Source organism: Oryx dammah, unplaced genomic scaffold, assembly GCF_014754425.2.
Source record: "Oryx dammah isolate SB20612 unplaced genomic scaffold, SCBI_Odam_1.1 HiC_scaffold_23, whole genome shotgun sequence".
Classification (NCBI taxonomy): Eukaryota; Metazoa; Chordata; class Mammalia; order Artiodactyla; family Bovidae; genus Oryx; species Oryx dammah.
This window is the reverse complement of record NW_024070207.1, coordinates 4,267,273-4,285,100: the sequence shown is the minus strand read 5'-3', so window position 1 is coordinate 4,285,100 and position 17,828 is coordinate 4,267,273. Positions and strand designations below refer to the sequence as shown.

The 17,828-nt window shown below is 38.2% G+C and overlaps 1 protein-coding gene and 1 long non-coding RNA gene across 7 annotated transcripts in view; both read right to left on the bottom strand.

The window, feature by feature from the left end:
- Positions 1-17,828, bottom strand: part of DIAPH2 (diaphanous related formin 2) — a 968,119-nt gene that overhangs the window by 345,901 nt on the left and 604,390 nt on the right. For all 6 annotated transcript variants that reach the window (XM_040266684.1, XM_040266683.1, XM_040266685.1 and 3 more), the window contains one exon: positions 5,826-5,950. In XM_040266684.1, the coding sequence (XP_040122618.1) occupies positions 5,826-5,950 (125 nt within the window). The remainder of the gene's footprint in view (positions 1-5,825; positions 5,951-17,828) is intronic.
- On the bottom strand, positions 989-5,815 carry LOC120882656. The gene is made up of 2 exons (XR_005725530.1): positions 5,527-5,815; positions 989-4,408 (listed from the first exon to the last, which is right to left on the bottom strand). It is a non-coding gene; the product is annotated as an uncharacterized LOC120882656 (long non-coding RNA).

Sequence of the window (17,828 nt, the reverse complement as noted above, 5' to 3'; positions counted from 1 at the left end):
GAAAGCTGAGCGTAGAAGAATTGATGCGTTAGAACTGTGGTGTTGGAGAAGACCCTTGAGAGTCTCTCAGACTGCACGGAGATCCATCCAGTCCATTCTAAATGAGATCAGTCCAGGGTGTTCACTGGAAGGACTAATGCTGAAGCTGAAACTCCAATACTTTAGCCACCTCATGTGAAGTGTTGACTCATTGGAAAAGACTCTGATGCTGGGAAAGATTGAGAGCAGGAGGAGAAGGGGACTACAGAGGATGAGATGGCTAGATGGCATCACTGACTCGATGGACATGAGTTTGGGTAAACTCCGGGAGTTGGTGACGGACAGGGAGACCTAGCGTGCTGCGATTCATGGGGTTGCAAAGAGTCGGACACGTCTGAGCGACTGAACTGACTGACTGACACTATAGTATTGCCTTGGAGATCACTTGAAATTGTATGAAAGTGAAAGTGAAAGCTGCTCAGTCCTGTTCGAGACTCCATGGCCTGTGCAGTCCATGGAATTCTCTAGGCCAGAATACTGGAGTGAGTAGCCTTTCTCTTCTCCAGGGGATCTTCCCAACTCAGGGATCAAACTGCGGTCTCCTGCACTGCAGGTGGATTCTTTACCAGCTGAGCTACAAGACACCTATATATTCTTAGCACTGTGACTGGCACTTGGCATTCACTAAACAGCTGCTATTATCTATATTTTACTATCATTTTTATTGTTATTACTATAAGTGATTATACCTTCTATTGCAAATTACTGTGCAAATAATTGAAGTTAAATACACACACACACACACAAACTTGCTTTCACTGCCAAGAGCCTGGGTTCAATCCCTGGTCAGAGAACTAAGATCCCACAAGCTGTGTGACACAACCAAAATAAATAAATAAATAAACTTCCAAAATATGATGAAGAGTGCATATTTCAAAGAATGCTAACAATCTTCCTTTTTTTAAAAAGCAGTCTTTCCCCACTATTACTGACCATGCTCCCATGCTTACTCTCTCTCTTTTTCTTTCTTTCTTTTTTTTTTAATCCTAGGCCTTCTCTCCCTGAGCAGTCTCATGAAAACCAGTTTTGCTTTGAACTTCCAAATTTGCTGAGTTTGAGACCGGCAGGCAATTGAATCTGTGAACTTCTCTGTAGTGTAGCCTAAAGCTCTTGATTTTTCAGGAACTAGAAAACAGCCAAGATTAGTACATTCATACTAGGGAAAAAAGCCTTACTGTTGAGGTTTCTGTTTTTTTTTTTTTTTTTAATGGGCATTTACTTTACAAAGTATGAATCACACTCTCTCTTAAACCTGTTAACTGGCATGTTCTCAAAGGTGACTAATATTGCTGAGGTTGAATAATAATCGTGTGAGTTTTTCATCTTTTCAAAAATTATTCACTTAATAAAGAAGAATGGAAGAAAAATTGACATAGCTGCAGTGCAGTAGAGACCCTAAATCTATTCTGAATTGTCTGGTCAGGGCAGTGTGGTTCTTCCAGAAGCTGATTTTTAAACACTTCAAATGACTCTCCCTTCTACTATGAGGAAAGCCGAGGTGTTGATAGTGAGCTGACAGAATGTTAATGATATTAACATTGTCAATGTGGTAATGGTGCCCCTGTTATTCAGTCCTCCCTGCCCTCTGGTTGGGGAAATGATTTAGCCAGCAGTCAATCAAAAAGCTAAGCTGATTTGGGGCAACAGACAGCTCTGCCATTGACAAAATCTATGTGAGCAAATGTGGTAAGAAATTTGTCAACAGGATATAAGCAGTAAGCTCAACACTGTGGGTAATGTGCTTTTTAGACAGTTGAAGACTGGACCACAACATATATTTTAAAGTCTAAGGAGCCCTCTTTTAAGAATGGGTTTTCCCACAGGAAAAAGCAAGCAGCAGTAAGTAAAAGTAATGCATGGATTTAAAAGAAAGAAAGAAAAACTCTTGCCTACTCATGTGATTGGTCAAAAGACAAAAGCTGAAAATCTTGGAATCCACATATAATGTCAAGTTCAAGAGATGGGTCTCAGGATCGAGAAGCAGACTACTCACAGGGCTCCCTCTCACCTCCCTTAAGCATAGGTTAATTTTCAAAACTTTGAAACCCACAGTGATTCTGAACCTCATCTCACCAATTTTTGCAACAAGTGCCAAAACACAGACAAAGACTACCAAATTCCTGGTCATCTTAAAAAAAGGATGACCTGCTGAAACTAATAACTTTAAAACAATGAAGCTATGACAAAAAAATGTCTGGGTTGTTGAAGTTATTCTGAGACAACTTGAGCTCACCATGGTGACACAGGGACAACTGTGAACAATTTCATCAACAGACATGGAAAATACTCATTTAATGACTAGGAACCTGTTTTAAAGGCTCAAGAGGATAAAATTGAGCAGTATCTGATACATAGTAAACATTCAGCTAATGAGTGAACATTACCATTTTTATAACTTACTAAAAAAGGAATATAGATTCGATTTGAATTCACTGACCAAACAATTGAACCTGAAACTTCCAGTATTATTATGATGAGCATATTGAGATGAAGAATACAAGCACTTTGCTTTAAAAAAAAAAATCACAACGGCAAATTTTCCAACATGGTATTTAGATTTTTGAAGCATGTGTATTTCAAAATATGTGATGCTATTATATCCAATAATATACTATATATATATATTATATAATATATCCAATAATATATTATATCCAATATTATATCCAGACTATCCCTTTTCATCCTAGAACCTCCCTACTATGATTTATGAGAGCATTTTCTCTATTTCCCTCTGCTTTACAGTCTTATAAAATTAATCTTGCTTCGTTTACTCTTTCCACCTTTTTAAAAAAATTTAGAACAAGCAAACAATTTGGGGTAGAGAAAGAGAGTCAGAGGTGACAAGCTTCATTCTAAAGCCACTGACTATTGTTTAGGAGGCAGGAAATAGCCTGGCTTACTCCATTCATAGGAGAGGTTTCATTACTTTTTTTTTTTTTTTTTGACATTTACTTTTAAAAGATTTGGGTTATCCTTTCTAACTGATTACACTTTACATGCTCTAAAAAGGTGATTCAAAGTTACTCAACTTCCTGTGAAGATGTATATGAAGAAAAGTTTTATAACTACAAGCACAGCTAACTACTCTTTCAACAATATCCCTTTTGGTGTGTTAAGTTAAAGGAGGATCTTGGATTAGATGACCTCCATTGTCTCTAGCTATATTATTCTGTGATTTAATACATACTTATTGAATGCCTTCACGTTGTAGGTGCTGCACATCGGGGTGGGCATATCGGAATTAACATGCTGGACATGATCTTGGCCATTAGGCCAGCAAGACAGAGAAGTGAATCAATGCCAGACTGTCAGCAAATTGTAGTCAAGTTTTCTACCTTGTGCACTGTTGTATTTTCATGATTTGGTAATGCCAAGCATATTCTTATGAATTCCATCAATAATGTGAAAGAACAAGGGTGAAAATGGGGTGCTGTGGGACTTAGACCAACCTAGAGATTTGGTGAAGATTCAACCTACATATTCATTTGACTTCTGGCCATCATGCCACTGCTGCTAACCATAGCATGGATCCCTTCTAAAAGTCTAGAGTGGCACTGCTATGCAGTTTTGAACTCACAGGCCTTATAGAGAGGTTACTGTTTAAGTAAAGGTAAGATTACCTTCATTCCAGAGATAACTACCCCCATATTCAATTTAAAGGGCCACTGACCTAAAGTAAATTAATTTACTGGCAGGGGACAGAAACAGTGGAAAGATCACCCAGTACAAAGAATCTTACACTAAAAATAGGATCATGGTTCTAATTTTAAAACTGAATCAAGTATTCCACAAGGAAATATCCTTCACTTTTGAAATTGCCAAAACAGTAGAAAAAAAATAAAATAAGCACCGAAATTCATATAACATATATACATGATGATTAGACCTTTTGTTTGCCATTTTCTAGAAGATCCAACCTTTCAGTGGTTGTCCAAGGGGTCTTCCTAAGCAAGAATAATTTCAGTACAGTTTTATCATTGTAATTTATTAATTTGGAGTTTTTAATCAACTCCAACCAAAAGACAGAGTCAATAGTCTACTTTTTCTCTAAAATAAATTGCTATATATTTCATTTTTTTCTAATATAATATCCAAAGTAATGGCTCCATACATTTTAATATAGTTTTCAATCCCCATGTAGACAGTCACACTTTGGTGCCACTTAAATGAAGAATAACCATTCATCCATAACATACAGATACAGAAGGCTCTGGATTTTCATTCTAAAGCACTTAATTACCTGCATAAAGAGAGAAATAAAATAGAATCCAGGCCAAGTTCATGAGGGCTTGAAATTACTTTTCTTTTTCAAAATGAGCAACAAAGATTCCTCAATGTTGCGTGCTGTTGTGTGGCCACATGCCAACTGTAGAAGAAAATGTTAAAAAGAAAAAAGGGATCAGGAATTAAACACAGATATGTAAGGCAAGAAACAACATCCAAAGGTGAAAACTGTAGGCAGTGCTTCCGACCACAAGACAATATAGCAAATTTGAAAGAAAAATATAATCAGCAACAAAGTTAAATCTTCATATTAAATATTTCAATGTGGGCAGCTATGTAATTAAAGGTTATTTTTGAGGATTTCCTGCCTCCAATCTCCCACAAACATATGTTCCTAATATTCTTATGTACATAAGTACTCAGCATCACTAAAGGACCACACAGAATACAGTATTAATTTATGAACCAAACATTGAAAACAAAACAAAAAAATTTTTTTCACATAAATATAAAATGCCATTCTCAAGCAATTCAAGTTCAGGACCATAACTTTCAAGCTGGGCAGGAAAGAAAGCATATGAGAGAAGAAAAAGGCAATAGATTTAACCTTGAAACAAGGTGACTGTCATATAGTTGTTGAAATAATTTACTTATTATCAGATAAAGAATTTACAGTATTTATTCCCTCTAGAGATATAAAATGGTGAATCAATCTGCAGTTCAAGATATTTATTTAAACCCAGAGGAAGAGGATATGACTTTAACTTTTGAAAAACAAAATAGAAAAAAAAATCAGGTCTAATATAGTTTATCTTTAGATACCAGATTTAACATTAAACAGTTCAAGCTAGATATCATTTCTCGTTTTCCTTTCATGTAATTCTGTAATTTATATGAATATACTGTATGTAAAATAGGGATTTAAAAAATTCATGTAGCAGGCAATGCTTAATGTTATACAGATAGCTATTACAATTTACTAAAATACATAAGCTACTGATCAATTCATCTATCCATCCATCCATGCATCCATTTTATTCTTCATAACCTTTCAGTCTACTGATATCAGTTATCCTCTGATTGGCCTTGAAAATGTATGTGTCCCCTCAGAAAATACCTGCACATACACAAAGAGAAGAACAACAACAAAAAAGAACTCTGACGAAAAATTTCTTTAATTGATCATTTCCTTTAAGTAACTGGTTATATAAGGAGAGTCTTTGTTTTGTTTTAGGTCTTATCAAACTTCATAAGACTTACCTTGCATATCTTGTAGGCCTTCAAATGAAATTCTTCTTTAAGAAATGGCATTTTTCTTATATAATCGTTCCCTTGCCTACTCTATGATTCAAAATGTCACGAACTAAAATTTATGCTGCTAATATAAAAGCAGCCTATACACAAATTCATCCAAACCATGTGAATAGAATGGTAAGTTTAGAACTAATCACAGGGTAAATAGATATTTGGATAGACAGAGACACACACACACACACACACACACACACACACACACACACACACAGAAACTAACAAATAAAATGCTTAAAAAAGGATATTGTCATCTTTTCCACAAACTTATCATGTTGACTTTCTGTTTTGGGGAATTGCTTGATGTCACGTTCCAGATGAACAATTTGTTGTTCCATTGCTGCAAGGTTGCTCTTGAGAATTTGAGCTGAAACTAAAGAACAATGTGCAAAATGTTTAGAATACTTTACCAAGTATTCCACAAAACAACTAAAAGAAAACCATACCAGTTCAAATATTTTTTTTAATGTGGAGAATAGTTTCATGAAACCAACTCACATTTTTCTCAATTATTGCTTATAAAATGTCTACTCTCCATGAAAGAAGTTTTGAAAATGTATGATATAATATACCAAAATCATCATGTTTAATATGGGAATGTCATTTTATTCAGCCATTAGCTCAAATGAATCCATTTCTATTTAAATTTATTGATGGACTTCCTAATATTTCATTCTTTAAAATCTAATGTGAAGATTAAAGAGAAACTAGGATTCAAAGAGATCCTATCTATTTAATGCATGTTCTCGGCTATGTAAATGATTAAACGTTAAATTACATAAAAGGATCAAATATTTTTCATTGGTGAAAGATCCTGATTCTTATGAACCAATATCTATGGTTTAAATTCCTGAGTTTAGTACTTTTCATACTCAGACACAAGAAAAATAACTGTTGATGTGAAGAATTTAGAGCAAACCATAGCGAATACATATGCACACACATACACACAAAGCTTCGGTGAGCCATCAAACGGGTTCATTAGTTGTCTGAATTACTCCTAACATTTTCTGCACTTTTCTTTTTCTCTCCCCATTGACAACCAATAATTTTAAATATTATATTCAAAGCACTCTTAAATATGTGCACACTTTCCAGATCTCTCAGGATGCCTTCTTTTCACAGAGCTACCTTTTTTTTTAAAAGCTTATACCATTTTACAGATACTCTATTACTCCATGACTGCCAATTATGTATGAAGACAATTCTATCAATATCAACAGTATTTGACAGAGTTCTAGTTGAAAAGACAAGGTAAGTATTAAAATTTGATAGGTAGCCCATGACATTGATTTTTAAATCCAGGTTTCTGAAATACAGTTCTTTTCATTAAAGGACCATGAAACAGAAATAGAATCATACTACAATTCTTTCTTTTTTTAAGTAAATTGCAGTCTCATTCAGAGGTATATTAGAATTACAATGAATAATTCAAGAGACTGACAAAAATCAACCCCCTGGCAAATTTCAGCCAGTCTTCTGATACAAATTCATCATGCTGACATACACACCTATATAACTCAATGAAGAGAAATTGCTTAAATATACTTGGAAGTTCAAGAGAGTGAAAATCAAATACCAACACTAAAGACAAATTATTTTTTTCCTATTAATCTGTCAGTACAAATAGCTAGGTCCAATTTAGTTCCATTTGTTTAGATCTGACAAACTTGGAGATTATTCCTTATTGGAGAAGTCAAAGAGTTTTGCCCTGCCAAAAATGTGCTAACGGCTCAGTAATCATTGCTTGCTTTATTTAAAGGATGAATTTACTGTGAAGAAAACCATTCTCTCTGAGTTTAAAGCTGAATTTTTCCACTTCAGTTTTTCCAGGAGATTCTTGCTAATTATTCAAAAGGCTCTCCATTCCCACTCACTTGATAGAAAGCTGAAGATATGAAATTGACAAGTTGTTTATGTCATTTAGACTACATGGAAGAAATAAACTCATGATAACTTTCTGCAATAAACAAAATGTGCCCAGAGGCAAAGTTTATGTCACAATGGTAATCCCAATAGTAAAAAGGGGATGATCTGAGGACTGTTCTGACTGTTCGATAAAGAAACAGCCTAATCAAGTTGCTATACACACAAACGTATAGATAACTCAAATAACAAGAGGCATTATTTTTAATTCAGTGAAATTGCTTTTACCCTAAAGTTGAATTCTGAATAAAACAATATTTTCTAGACATCTATCTGCCTCAATTTCACGTCAAATCCTTAGACCTCTATAAATCCCTCTAGAGCTCTAGTCCAAATACTCTAACATTTATAGACACTTCTATTTGTTTAAGTGATCTTCCACATATCACCTTTTGTTTTAAGTGAGAATTTTTTTTTTGGCTTTGTGTACATAAACAGAGTCTCTGCTCTAAACTGTCATGCTACTTAATAGTAAGATCCCTAACTAACATTTTGCTTTTCCCTCAGGAACGTACAGGAACGTCACTCAGTCGTGTCTGACTCTTTGTGGCCCCATGGACTGTAACCTACCAGGCTCCTCTGTCCATGGGATTTTCCAAGCAATAGTACTGGAGTGGATTGCCATTTCCTTCTCCAGCGGATCTTCCTGACCCAGGGATCGAACCCAGGTCTCCCGCATTGTAGATAGTCGCTTCACCGTCTGAGCCACCATAATGGCTTTGCTTTTCCCTCAGTACTTATTATATACTGTACCCAATGAATGTTTGTTGAATGAATATGTATACTTCAATGAGTTTTGAATTGGATTTAAATGTATGCCCACTTCTGCAAATGGATGTGTATGTAGAAGTTAGATACAACAAAAGTAATCAGAAGTTAGAATATTAATTATTAAATGAAAATGAAAAGGAAGTAGGAAGTTGAAGTCTAGGAGGCAGGGTTGCAGGATATGCTTAAATAAAGGGGAAAGTGAAAAACTGAGATAAGGAAGAGAAGTAAAGGATACCTCTTCCTAAGCTTCTCTGTCCTCCCCCTGTAATAAACTATTAATATTATGCTGGAACAAAAGAAAATAAAATACTAGAGATGTGAGAATCCAAGAATTTTAGCACACCTGCAAATTTATAGCTGCATTAAAGAAAAAATACCATTATATAAAATATATCTCCTTAAATTGTTAGAACTATGGTATCTTAGATTTGGAAGTGATATTAAAGGAGATATGGACCAGCCCCCTCAAGGTTTAAAAGCTCAGATTACACAGCATCATTGTTAGACTTCCAAAATAGAAACAGACTCACAGACATAGAGAACAGACTTGTGTTTACCAGGGGGCACAGAGAACGGGGATGGCAAGGACTGGGAGTTTGGGATCAGCAGATGTAAACTATTACACATAGAATGAGTAAACAATAAGGTCCTATTGTATAGTACAAAGAACTATATTCAATATCCTGTGATAAACCATAATGGAAAATAATATTTGTATAATAATCACTTTGCCTCACGGGGCTTTCCAGCTGGCATTAGTAGAAAAGAACTCTGCTGTCAATGTAGGAGAGATAAGAGATGCGGGTTTGATTCCTGGGTTAGGAAGATTCCCTGAAGGAGGAAATGGCAACCCACTCCAGTAATCTTGCCTGGAGAATCCCATGGACAGAGGAGCCTGGCAGATTACAGTCCACAGGGTCACAAAGAGTTGGACATGACTGAAGCGACTTAGCAGGCATGCATGAATCCACTTTGCTGTACTGCAGAAATTAACACAACACTGTAAATCAACTAAAGTTCAATAAAATTTACTAAATAAATAAATAGACAGACAATCTCCATTCCCAGAAAACAGAGCCTATGACAAAGCTTGCATGTAACAGCTTTATCAGTGGTGGGGTTAAATCCCATTAAAACAGGCATGAGGGAAAAGAGAAGAAAGCAGACACAAGAGAGGATGTTACTGAACTGGCTATACCTTTACAGAAACTACAGCTGCTTGCTTAGTGTCTCAGGTTGTCTCCATCAGGGCCACATAATGGCTATGTGAACCATGAAGTCACATGGGGTCCCATGCTTAAAAGTGCCCTGTTCTTTGTTTAAGGTTTTATTGTCAGCACTTTGAACTTCTTAGTAATTTTTCAAACTAGGCTTTGCAATTTCATTTTGCACTGGGCCCCCCAATCATGAAGTCAGTCTTGGCCTCTGCATAAGACAAATAAAGCAACTCCAACTTGAAAGAGTTGGTTAAAGGAGGTGAAAGGTTGACTTGGTGCTCCTTCTCATTTCTTATCCTCTCATTGGTGAAATTCTATTTCAAGAGATGTGAACTTCCAGGTCTGGCTGAGGAGCAACAAAAGTGGCCCCGGATTGGAGAGAGGGCCTTGGCACAGAAGGGATACCAAATGAATTTACAGAGGATTCACTCTATCCCTGAATGCCTTATTTCCTTTTTGACAGTTGCTATAATTAGAAAAACTCTACTTGCTTATAATCAAAATCAGCATACTTGAAGTCTTCTTACCCATTAGTCCTCATTTTGCCTTAAACCAACATTGCTTAAGTATACTTCCTATTTTATAGGAAAGATGTCCTTTGCATCTTCTTAATCTGCCAAGGTTACAAACATCCAGTTCCTTCAACTAGTCCTCCTAAGGTATAAGGGTTAGTAATCACTTATGCTCCTAATCAATAACTAACATTTATTGAGTATTTACTATGTGTTAAATATTATCTATGCCAAAGCTTTTGACTGTGTGGATCACAATAAACTGTGGAAAATTCTGAAAGAGATGGGAATACCAGACCATCTGACCTGACTCTTGAGAAATCTGTATGCAGGGCAGGAAGCAACAGTTAGAAATGGACATGGAACAACAGACTGGTTTCAAATAGGAAAAGGAGTATGTCAAGGCTGTATATTGTCACCCTGCTTATTTATGCAGAGTACATCATGAGAAACGCTGGACTGTAAGAAACACAAGCTGGAATCAAGATTGCTGGGAGAAATATCAATAACCTCAGATATGCAGATGACACCACCCTTACGGCAGAAAGTGAAGAGGAACTAAAAAGCCTCTTGATGAAAGTGAAAGAGGAGAGTGAAAAAGTTGGCTTAAAGCTCAACATTCAGGAAACGAAGATCATGGCATCTGGTCCCATCTCTTCATGGGAAATAGGTGGGGAAACAGTGGAAACAGTGTCAGATTTTATTTTTGGGGGGCTCCAAAATCACTGCAGATGGTGACTGCAGCCATGAAATTAAAAGACGCTTACTCCTTGGAAGAAAAGTTATGACCAACCTAGATAGCATATTCAAAAGCAGAGACATTACTTTGCCAACAAAGGTCTGTCTAGTCAAGGCTATGGTTTTTCCTGTGGTCACATATGGATGTGAGTGTTGGACTGTAAAGAAAGCTGAGTGCTGAAGAATTGATGCTTTTGAACTGTGGTGTTGGAGAAGACTCTTGAGAGTCCTTTGTACTGCAAGGAGATCCAACTAGTCCATTCTAAATGAGATCAGCCCTGGGTGTTCTTTTCAAGGACTGATGCTAAAGCTGAAACTCCAGTACTTTGGCCACCTCATGTGAAGAGTTGACTCATTGGAAAAAAACTGATGCTGGGAGGGATTGGGGGCAAGAAGAGAAGGGGATGACTGAGGATGAGATGGCTGGATGGCATCACCATCTCGATGGACGTGAGTTTGAGTAACTCCGGGAGTTGGTGATGGACAGGGAGGCCTGGTGTGCTGCGTTTCATGGGGTTGCAAAGAGTCAGACATGACTGAGTGACTGAACTGAACTGAAATGAAATATTATCTCCTGTTCAAAGATCATGGCCATGCCATGATGAAGGGGCTTGTATAACTCAATGAAGCTATGAGCCATGCCATGCAGGGCCACCAAGGATGGACAGGTCATAGCGAAGATTTCTGGAAAAAAAAAAAAGTGGTCCACTAGATGAGGAAATTGCAACCCACTCCAGTATTCTTACAGAGAGAACTCCATGAACAGTAAGAAAAGGCAAAAACATATAATACCAGAAGATGAGTCCCCCAGGTTGGAAGGTGTCCGATATGCTACTGGCGAAGAGCAGAGAGCAAATACTAACACCTCCAGAAAAAATGAAGCGGCTGAGCCAAAGTGGAAACAACAGACAGTTGTGGATGGGGCTGGTGGTGAAAGTAAAGTTCAGTGCTGTAAAGAATAATACTGTACTGGAACCTGGAAGTTAAGTCCATGAATTAAGGTAAATTGGACATGGTCAAGCAGGAGATGGCAAGATTGAACATCAACATCTTGAGGAATCAATGAACTAAAATGGACGGGAATGGGAAAATTTAATTTGGATGACCATTATATCTACTACTGTGGGCAAGGATCCTTCAGAAAAAAACAGAGCAGCCCTCATAGCCAACAAAAGAGTCTGAAATGCAGTACTCTGGTGCAGCCTCAAAAACGACAGAATGGTCTCCATTCAACATCACAGTAATCCAAGTCTATGCCGCAAGAACTGATGCTGAATAAGCTTAAGTTGACTGTTTCTATAAAGACCTATAGCACCTTCTAGTGAAGTTGCTCAGTTGTGTCCAACTCTTTGCAACCCTGTGGACTGTAGCCTACCAGGCTCTTCGGTCCATGGGATCTTCAGGCAAGAATACTGGAGTGGGTTGCTATTTCCTTCTCTAGAGGATCTTCCAGTCCCAGGGATTGAAGCCGAGTCTCCCACATTGCACTCAGACACTTTACCCTCTGAGCCACCAGGGCAGGCCAATACCTTCTAGAACTAATACCAAAAAAAGTTTCTTCTCCATCATAGGGGATTGGAATGCAAAAGTAGGAAGTCAAGAGATACCTGGAATAACAGGCAAGTTTGGTCTTGAAATATAAAATGAAACAGGACAATGGCTAACAGAGTTTTGTCAAGAGAAAACACTGGTCATAGCAAACACCTTTTTCCAAAACACAAGTGATCACTGCACACATGGACACTACCAGATGGACAATACCAAAGTCAGATTAATTATGTCCTTTGTAGCTGAAGATGTAGAAGCACTAAATAGTCAGCAGAAACAAGACCTGGAGCTGACTCTGGCTCTGACTATGAGCTCCTTCTTGCAAAATTCTGGCTTAAATGGAAGAAAGCAGGGAAAACTACTAGCCCGTTCAGGTATTCAGTACAGTTCAGTTCAGTCACTCAGTCGTGTCTGACTCTTTGCGACCCCATGAATCGCAGTACACCAGGCCTCCCTGTCCATCACCAACTCCAGGAGTTCACTCAGACTCGCGTCCATCAAGTCAGTGATGCCATCCAGTCATCTCATCCTGGGTCGTCCCCTTCTCCTCCTGCGCCAATCCCTACCAGCATCAGAGTATTTGCCAATAAGTCAACTCTTCCATGAGGTGGCCAAAGTACTGGAGTTTCAGCTTTAGCATCATTCCCTCCAAAGAAATCCCAGGGCTGATCTCCTTCAGAATGGACTGGTTGGATCTCCTTGCAGTCCAAGGGACCCTCAAGAGTCTTCTCCAACACCACAGTTCAAAAGCATCAATTCTTCAGTGCTCAGCCTTCTTCACAGTCCAACTCTCACATCCATACATGACCCCAGGAAAAACCATAGCCTTGACTAGACGGACCTTAGTCGGCAAAGTAATGTCTCTGCTTTTGAATATACTATCTAGGTTGGTCATAACTTTTCTTCCAAGGAGTAAGTGTCTTTTAATTTCATGGCTGCAATCACCATCTGCAGTGATTTTGGAGCCCCCCAAAATAAAGTCTGACACTGTTTCCACTGTTTCCCCATCTATTTCTCATGAAGTGATGGGACCGGATGCTATGATCTTCGTTTTCTGAATGTTGAGCTTTAAGCCAACTTTTTCACTCTCCTCTTTCACTTTCATCAAGAGGCCTTTTAGTTTCTCCTCACTTCTGCCATAAGGGTGGTGTCATCTGCATATCTGAGGTTATTGATATTTCTCCTGGCAATCTTGATTACAGCTTGTGCTTCTTGTAGTCCAACGTTTCTCATGATGTACTCTGCATATAAGTTAAACAAGAAGGGTGACAATATACAGCCTTGACGTACTCCTTTTCCTATTTGGAACCAGTCTGTTGTTCCATGTCCAGTTCTAACTGTTGTTTCCTGACCGGCATACAGGTCTCTCAAGAGGCAGATCAGGTGGTCTGGTATCCCCATCTCTTTCAGAATTTTCCGCAGTTTACTGTGATCCACACTGTCAAAGGCTTTGGCAGAGTCAATCAAGCAGAAATAGATGTTTTTCTGGAACTCTCTTGCTTTTTCCATGATCCAGCGGATGTTGGCAATTTGATCTCTGGTTCCTCTGCCTTTTCTAAAACCAGCTTGAACATTGGGAAGTTCACAGTTCATGTATTACTGAAGCCTGGCTTGGAGAATTTTGAGCATTACTTTACTAGCATGTGAGATGAGTATAATTGTGCGGTAGTTTGAGCATTCTTTGGCATTGCCTTTCTTTGGGATTGGAATGAAAACTGACCTTTTCCAGTCCTGTGGCTATTGCTGAGTTTTCCAAATTTGCTGGCATATTTAGTACAGCACTTTCACAGCATCATCTTTCAGGATTTGAAATAGCTCAATAGGAATTCCATCACCTCCACTAGCTTTGTTCGTAGTGATGCTTTCTAAGGCCCACTTGACTTCACATTCCAGGATGTCTGGCTCTAGATGAGTGATCACACCATCGTGATTATCTGGGTCGTGAAGATCTTTTTTGTACAGTTCTTCTTTTTATTCTTGCCACCTCTTCTTTTTTTTTTTTTTTTTCCACCTCTTCTTAATATCTTCTGCATCTGTAAGGTCCATACCATTTCTGTCCTTTATCAAGCCCATCTTTGCATGAAATGTTCCCTTGGTATCTCTAATTTTCTTGAAGAGATCTCTAGTCTTTCCCATTCTGTTCTTTTCCTCTATTTCATTGCATTGATTGCTGAAGAAGGCTTTCTTATCTCTTCTTGCTATTCTTTGGAACTCTGCATTCAGATGCTTATATCTTTCCTTTTCTCCTTTGCTTTTTGCCTCTCTTCTTGTCACAGCTATTTGTCAGGCCTCCCCAGACAGCCATTTTGCTTTTTTGCATTTCTTTTCCATGGGGATGGTCTTGATTCCTGTCTCCTGTACAATGTCACAAACCTCATTCCATAGTTCATCAGGCACTCTATCTATCAGATGTAGGCCCTTAAATCTATTTCTCACTTCCACTGTATAATCATAAGGGATTTGACTTAGGTCATACCTGAATGGTCTAGCAGTTTTCCCTACTTTCTTCAATTAAAGTCTGAATTTGGTAACAAGGAGTTCATGATCTGAGCCACAGTCAGCTCCTGGTCTTGTTTTTGTTGACTGTATAGAGTTTCTCAATCTTTGGCTGCAAAGAATATAATCAATATGATTTTGGTGTTGAGTATCTGCTGATGTCCTTGTGTAGAGTCTTCTCTTGTGTTGTTGGAAGAGGGTGTTTGCTATGACCAGTGCATTTTCTTGGCAAAACTCTATTAGTCTTTGCCCTGCTTCATTCCGCATTTCAAGGCCAAATTTGCCTGTTACTCCAGGTGTTTCTTGAGTTCCTACTTTTGCATTCCAGTCCCCTATAATGAAAAGGACATCCTTTTTGTATATGACCTAAATCAAATCCCTTACAATTTTACAGTGTTAAGTCACAGATAGATTCAAGGGATTAGATCTGAGAAAGTACCTGAAGAACAATGGATGGAAGTTCAGGGCATTGTACAGAAAGAAGTGACCAAAACCATTCTGAAGAAAATGAAATGTAAGGAGGCAAACTGGTTGTCTGAGGAGGCTTTATAAGTAGCTGAGGCAAGAAAACAAGTGAAAGGCAAGGGAGAAAAGGAAAGACATACCCAACTGAATGCAGAGTTCCAGAGAATAGCCAAGGAGAGATAAGAAAGAAAGTGAAAGTGAAAGTTGTTCAGTCATGCCTGAACCTTTGTGACCCCATGCACTGAATAGTCCATGGAATTCTCCAGGCCAGGATACTGGAGTGGGTAGCCTTTCCCTTCTCCAGTGGATCTTCCTGACCCAGGAATCAAACCAGGGTCTCCTGCATTGCAGGCAGATTCTTTACCAACTGAGTTATGAGGGAACCCTAAGGAGAGATAAGAACGCTTCTTAAATGAACAATGCAAAGAAATCGAGGGAAAACAACACAATAAGACTGACTAGAGATCTCTCCAAGAAAATGTGAAGTATCAAGGAACAAGGATGGGCACGATAAAGGACAGAAATGGTAAGGACCTAACAGAAGCAGAAGAGATTAAGAAGAGTTGGCAAGGATACACAGAAGGACAAAAAAGATCTTGATGACACAGATAACCATGATGGTGTGATCACTCACCTAGAGCCGGACATCCTGGAGTATGAAGTCAAGTGGGCCTTAGGAAGCATTACTAGAAACAAAGTTAGTGGAGGTGATGAAATTCCAGCTGAGCTATTTAAAATCATAAAAGATGCTGTTAAAGTGCTACACTCATGTCAGCAAATCTGGAAAACTCAGCAGTTTCCACAGGACTAGAAAAGGTCAGTTTTCATTCTAATCCCAAAGAAGTGCAATGACAATGAATGTTCAGAACTACCATACAGCTGTGCTCATTTCACATGCCAGCAAGGTTATGCTCAAAATCCTTCAAGCTCAGCTTTAGCAGTGTGTGAACTGAGAACTTCCAGATGTATACTCTGGATTCAGACAAGGCAGAGGAACCAGAGATCAAATTGCCAGCATTCAGTGACTCAGGGAGAAAGTTCCAGAAAAACATCTAGTTCTGCTTTATTGACTACACTGAAGCCTTTGACTGTGTGGATCACAACAAACTGTGGAAAATTCTTAAAGACCAGACTATCTTACTTGTCTCCTGAGGAACTTGTATGCAGGTCAGGAAGCAACAGTTAGAAACAGATGTGGAACAACTGACTGACTTGAAATTGGGAAAGGAGTATGACAAGGCTGTATATTGTCACCCTGCTTATTTAACTTATATGCAGAGTATGTCATGCGAAATGCCAAGCTGGATGAATCACAAAGTAGAATAAAGATTGCTGGGAGAAATATCAACAATCTCAGATATGCAGATGATACCATTCTAATGGCAGAAACTAAACAAGCTCTTGAGGTGAAAGAGGAGAGCGAAAAAGCTGGCTTAAAATTCAGCACTGAAGAAATAAGATCACAACATACGGTCCCATTACTTCATGCAAATAGAAGGGGAAAAGGTGGAAGCAGTGACTGATTTTATTTTCCTGGGCTCCAAAATCACTGTGGATGGTGACTACAGCTATGAAATTAAAACATAAATGCTCCCTGGAAGAAAAGCTATGATCAACCTAGACAGTATAATAAAAAGCAGAGACAGTACTTTGCCAACAAAAGTCCGTCTAGTCAACGTTATGGTTTTTACTGTGGTCATGTATGGATATGAGAGTTGGACTACAAAGAAAGCTGAGCACCAAAGAATTGATGCTTTTGAACTGTGGTGTTGGAGAAGACTCTTGAGAGTCACTTGGACTGCAAGGAGATCCAACCAGTCAATCATAAAGGAAATCAGTCCTGAATATTCTTTGGAAGGACTGATGCTGAAGCTGAAGCTCTAACACTTTGACCATTTGATGCCATTTGACTCACTGGAAAAGACCCTGATGCTGGGAAAGATTGAAGGCGGGAGGAGAAGGGGACAGCAGAGGTTGAGACGGTTGGATGGCATCACCAAATCGATGGACATGAGTTTGAGCAAACTTCAGGAGATTTTGAGGGACAGAGAAGCCTGGCTTGCTTCAGTTCATGGGGTCAAAAAATTTGTGCTTCAGTCCGTGGGGTCAAAAAATTTGTGCATAAAATCTGTGCATTCATATTTTTCTTAAGAAACTTACAATTTAGTTACTTTGCTTTTCTAGAATTGCCTAATACATAAGATTTTTTTTAAGTATTAAAAAGAATTAACATGTGTCTACATGCCTGATTATTTGCCATGAATACATTTGCTACAATTTTAAGAGGAGGTAATACTGATAATGTAACCAATTAGGTCCTAGCTTACATTACTTCCAATAGGTCTTCAGGGTTTGTGCATGCTTTCATGCATATATGTGTGAGAGAGGGAAATACACACACACACACACATATAACATATATATATATAATTATTAAATCTAATTATATATATATATATATATTTTCACTGTAGGTGGTAAGGAGATACAGGGTGGTTGGAGTTCTAAAAACATTTAAATACCAGAATGAGTTAGAAATGATTCTCTACTATGTAGCCCTCGCCTCAGGGTCTATTTT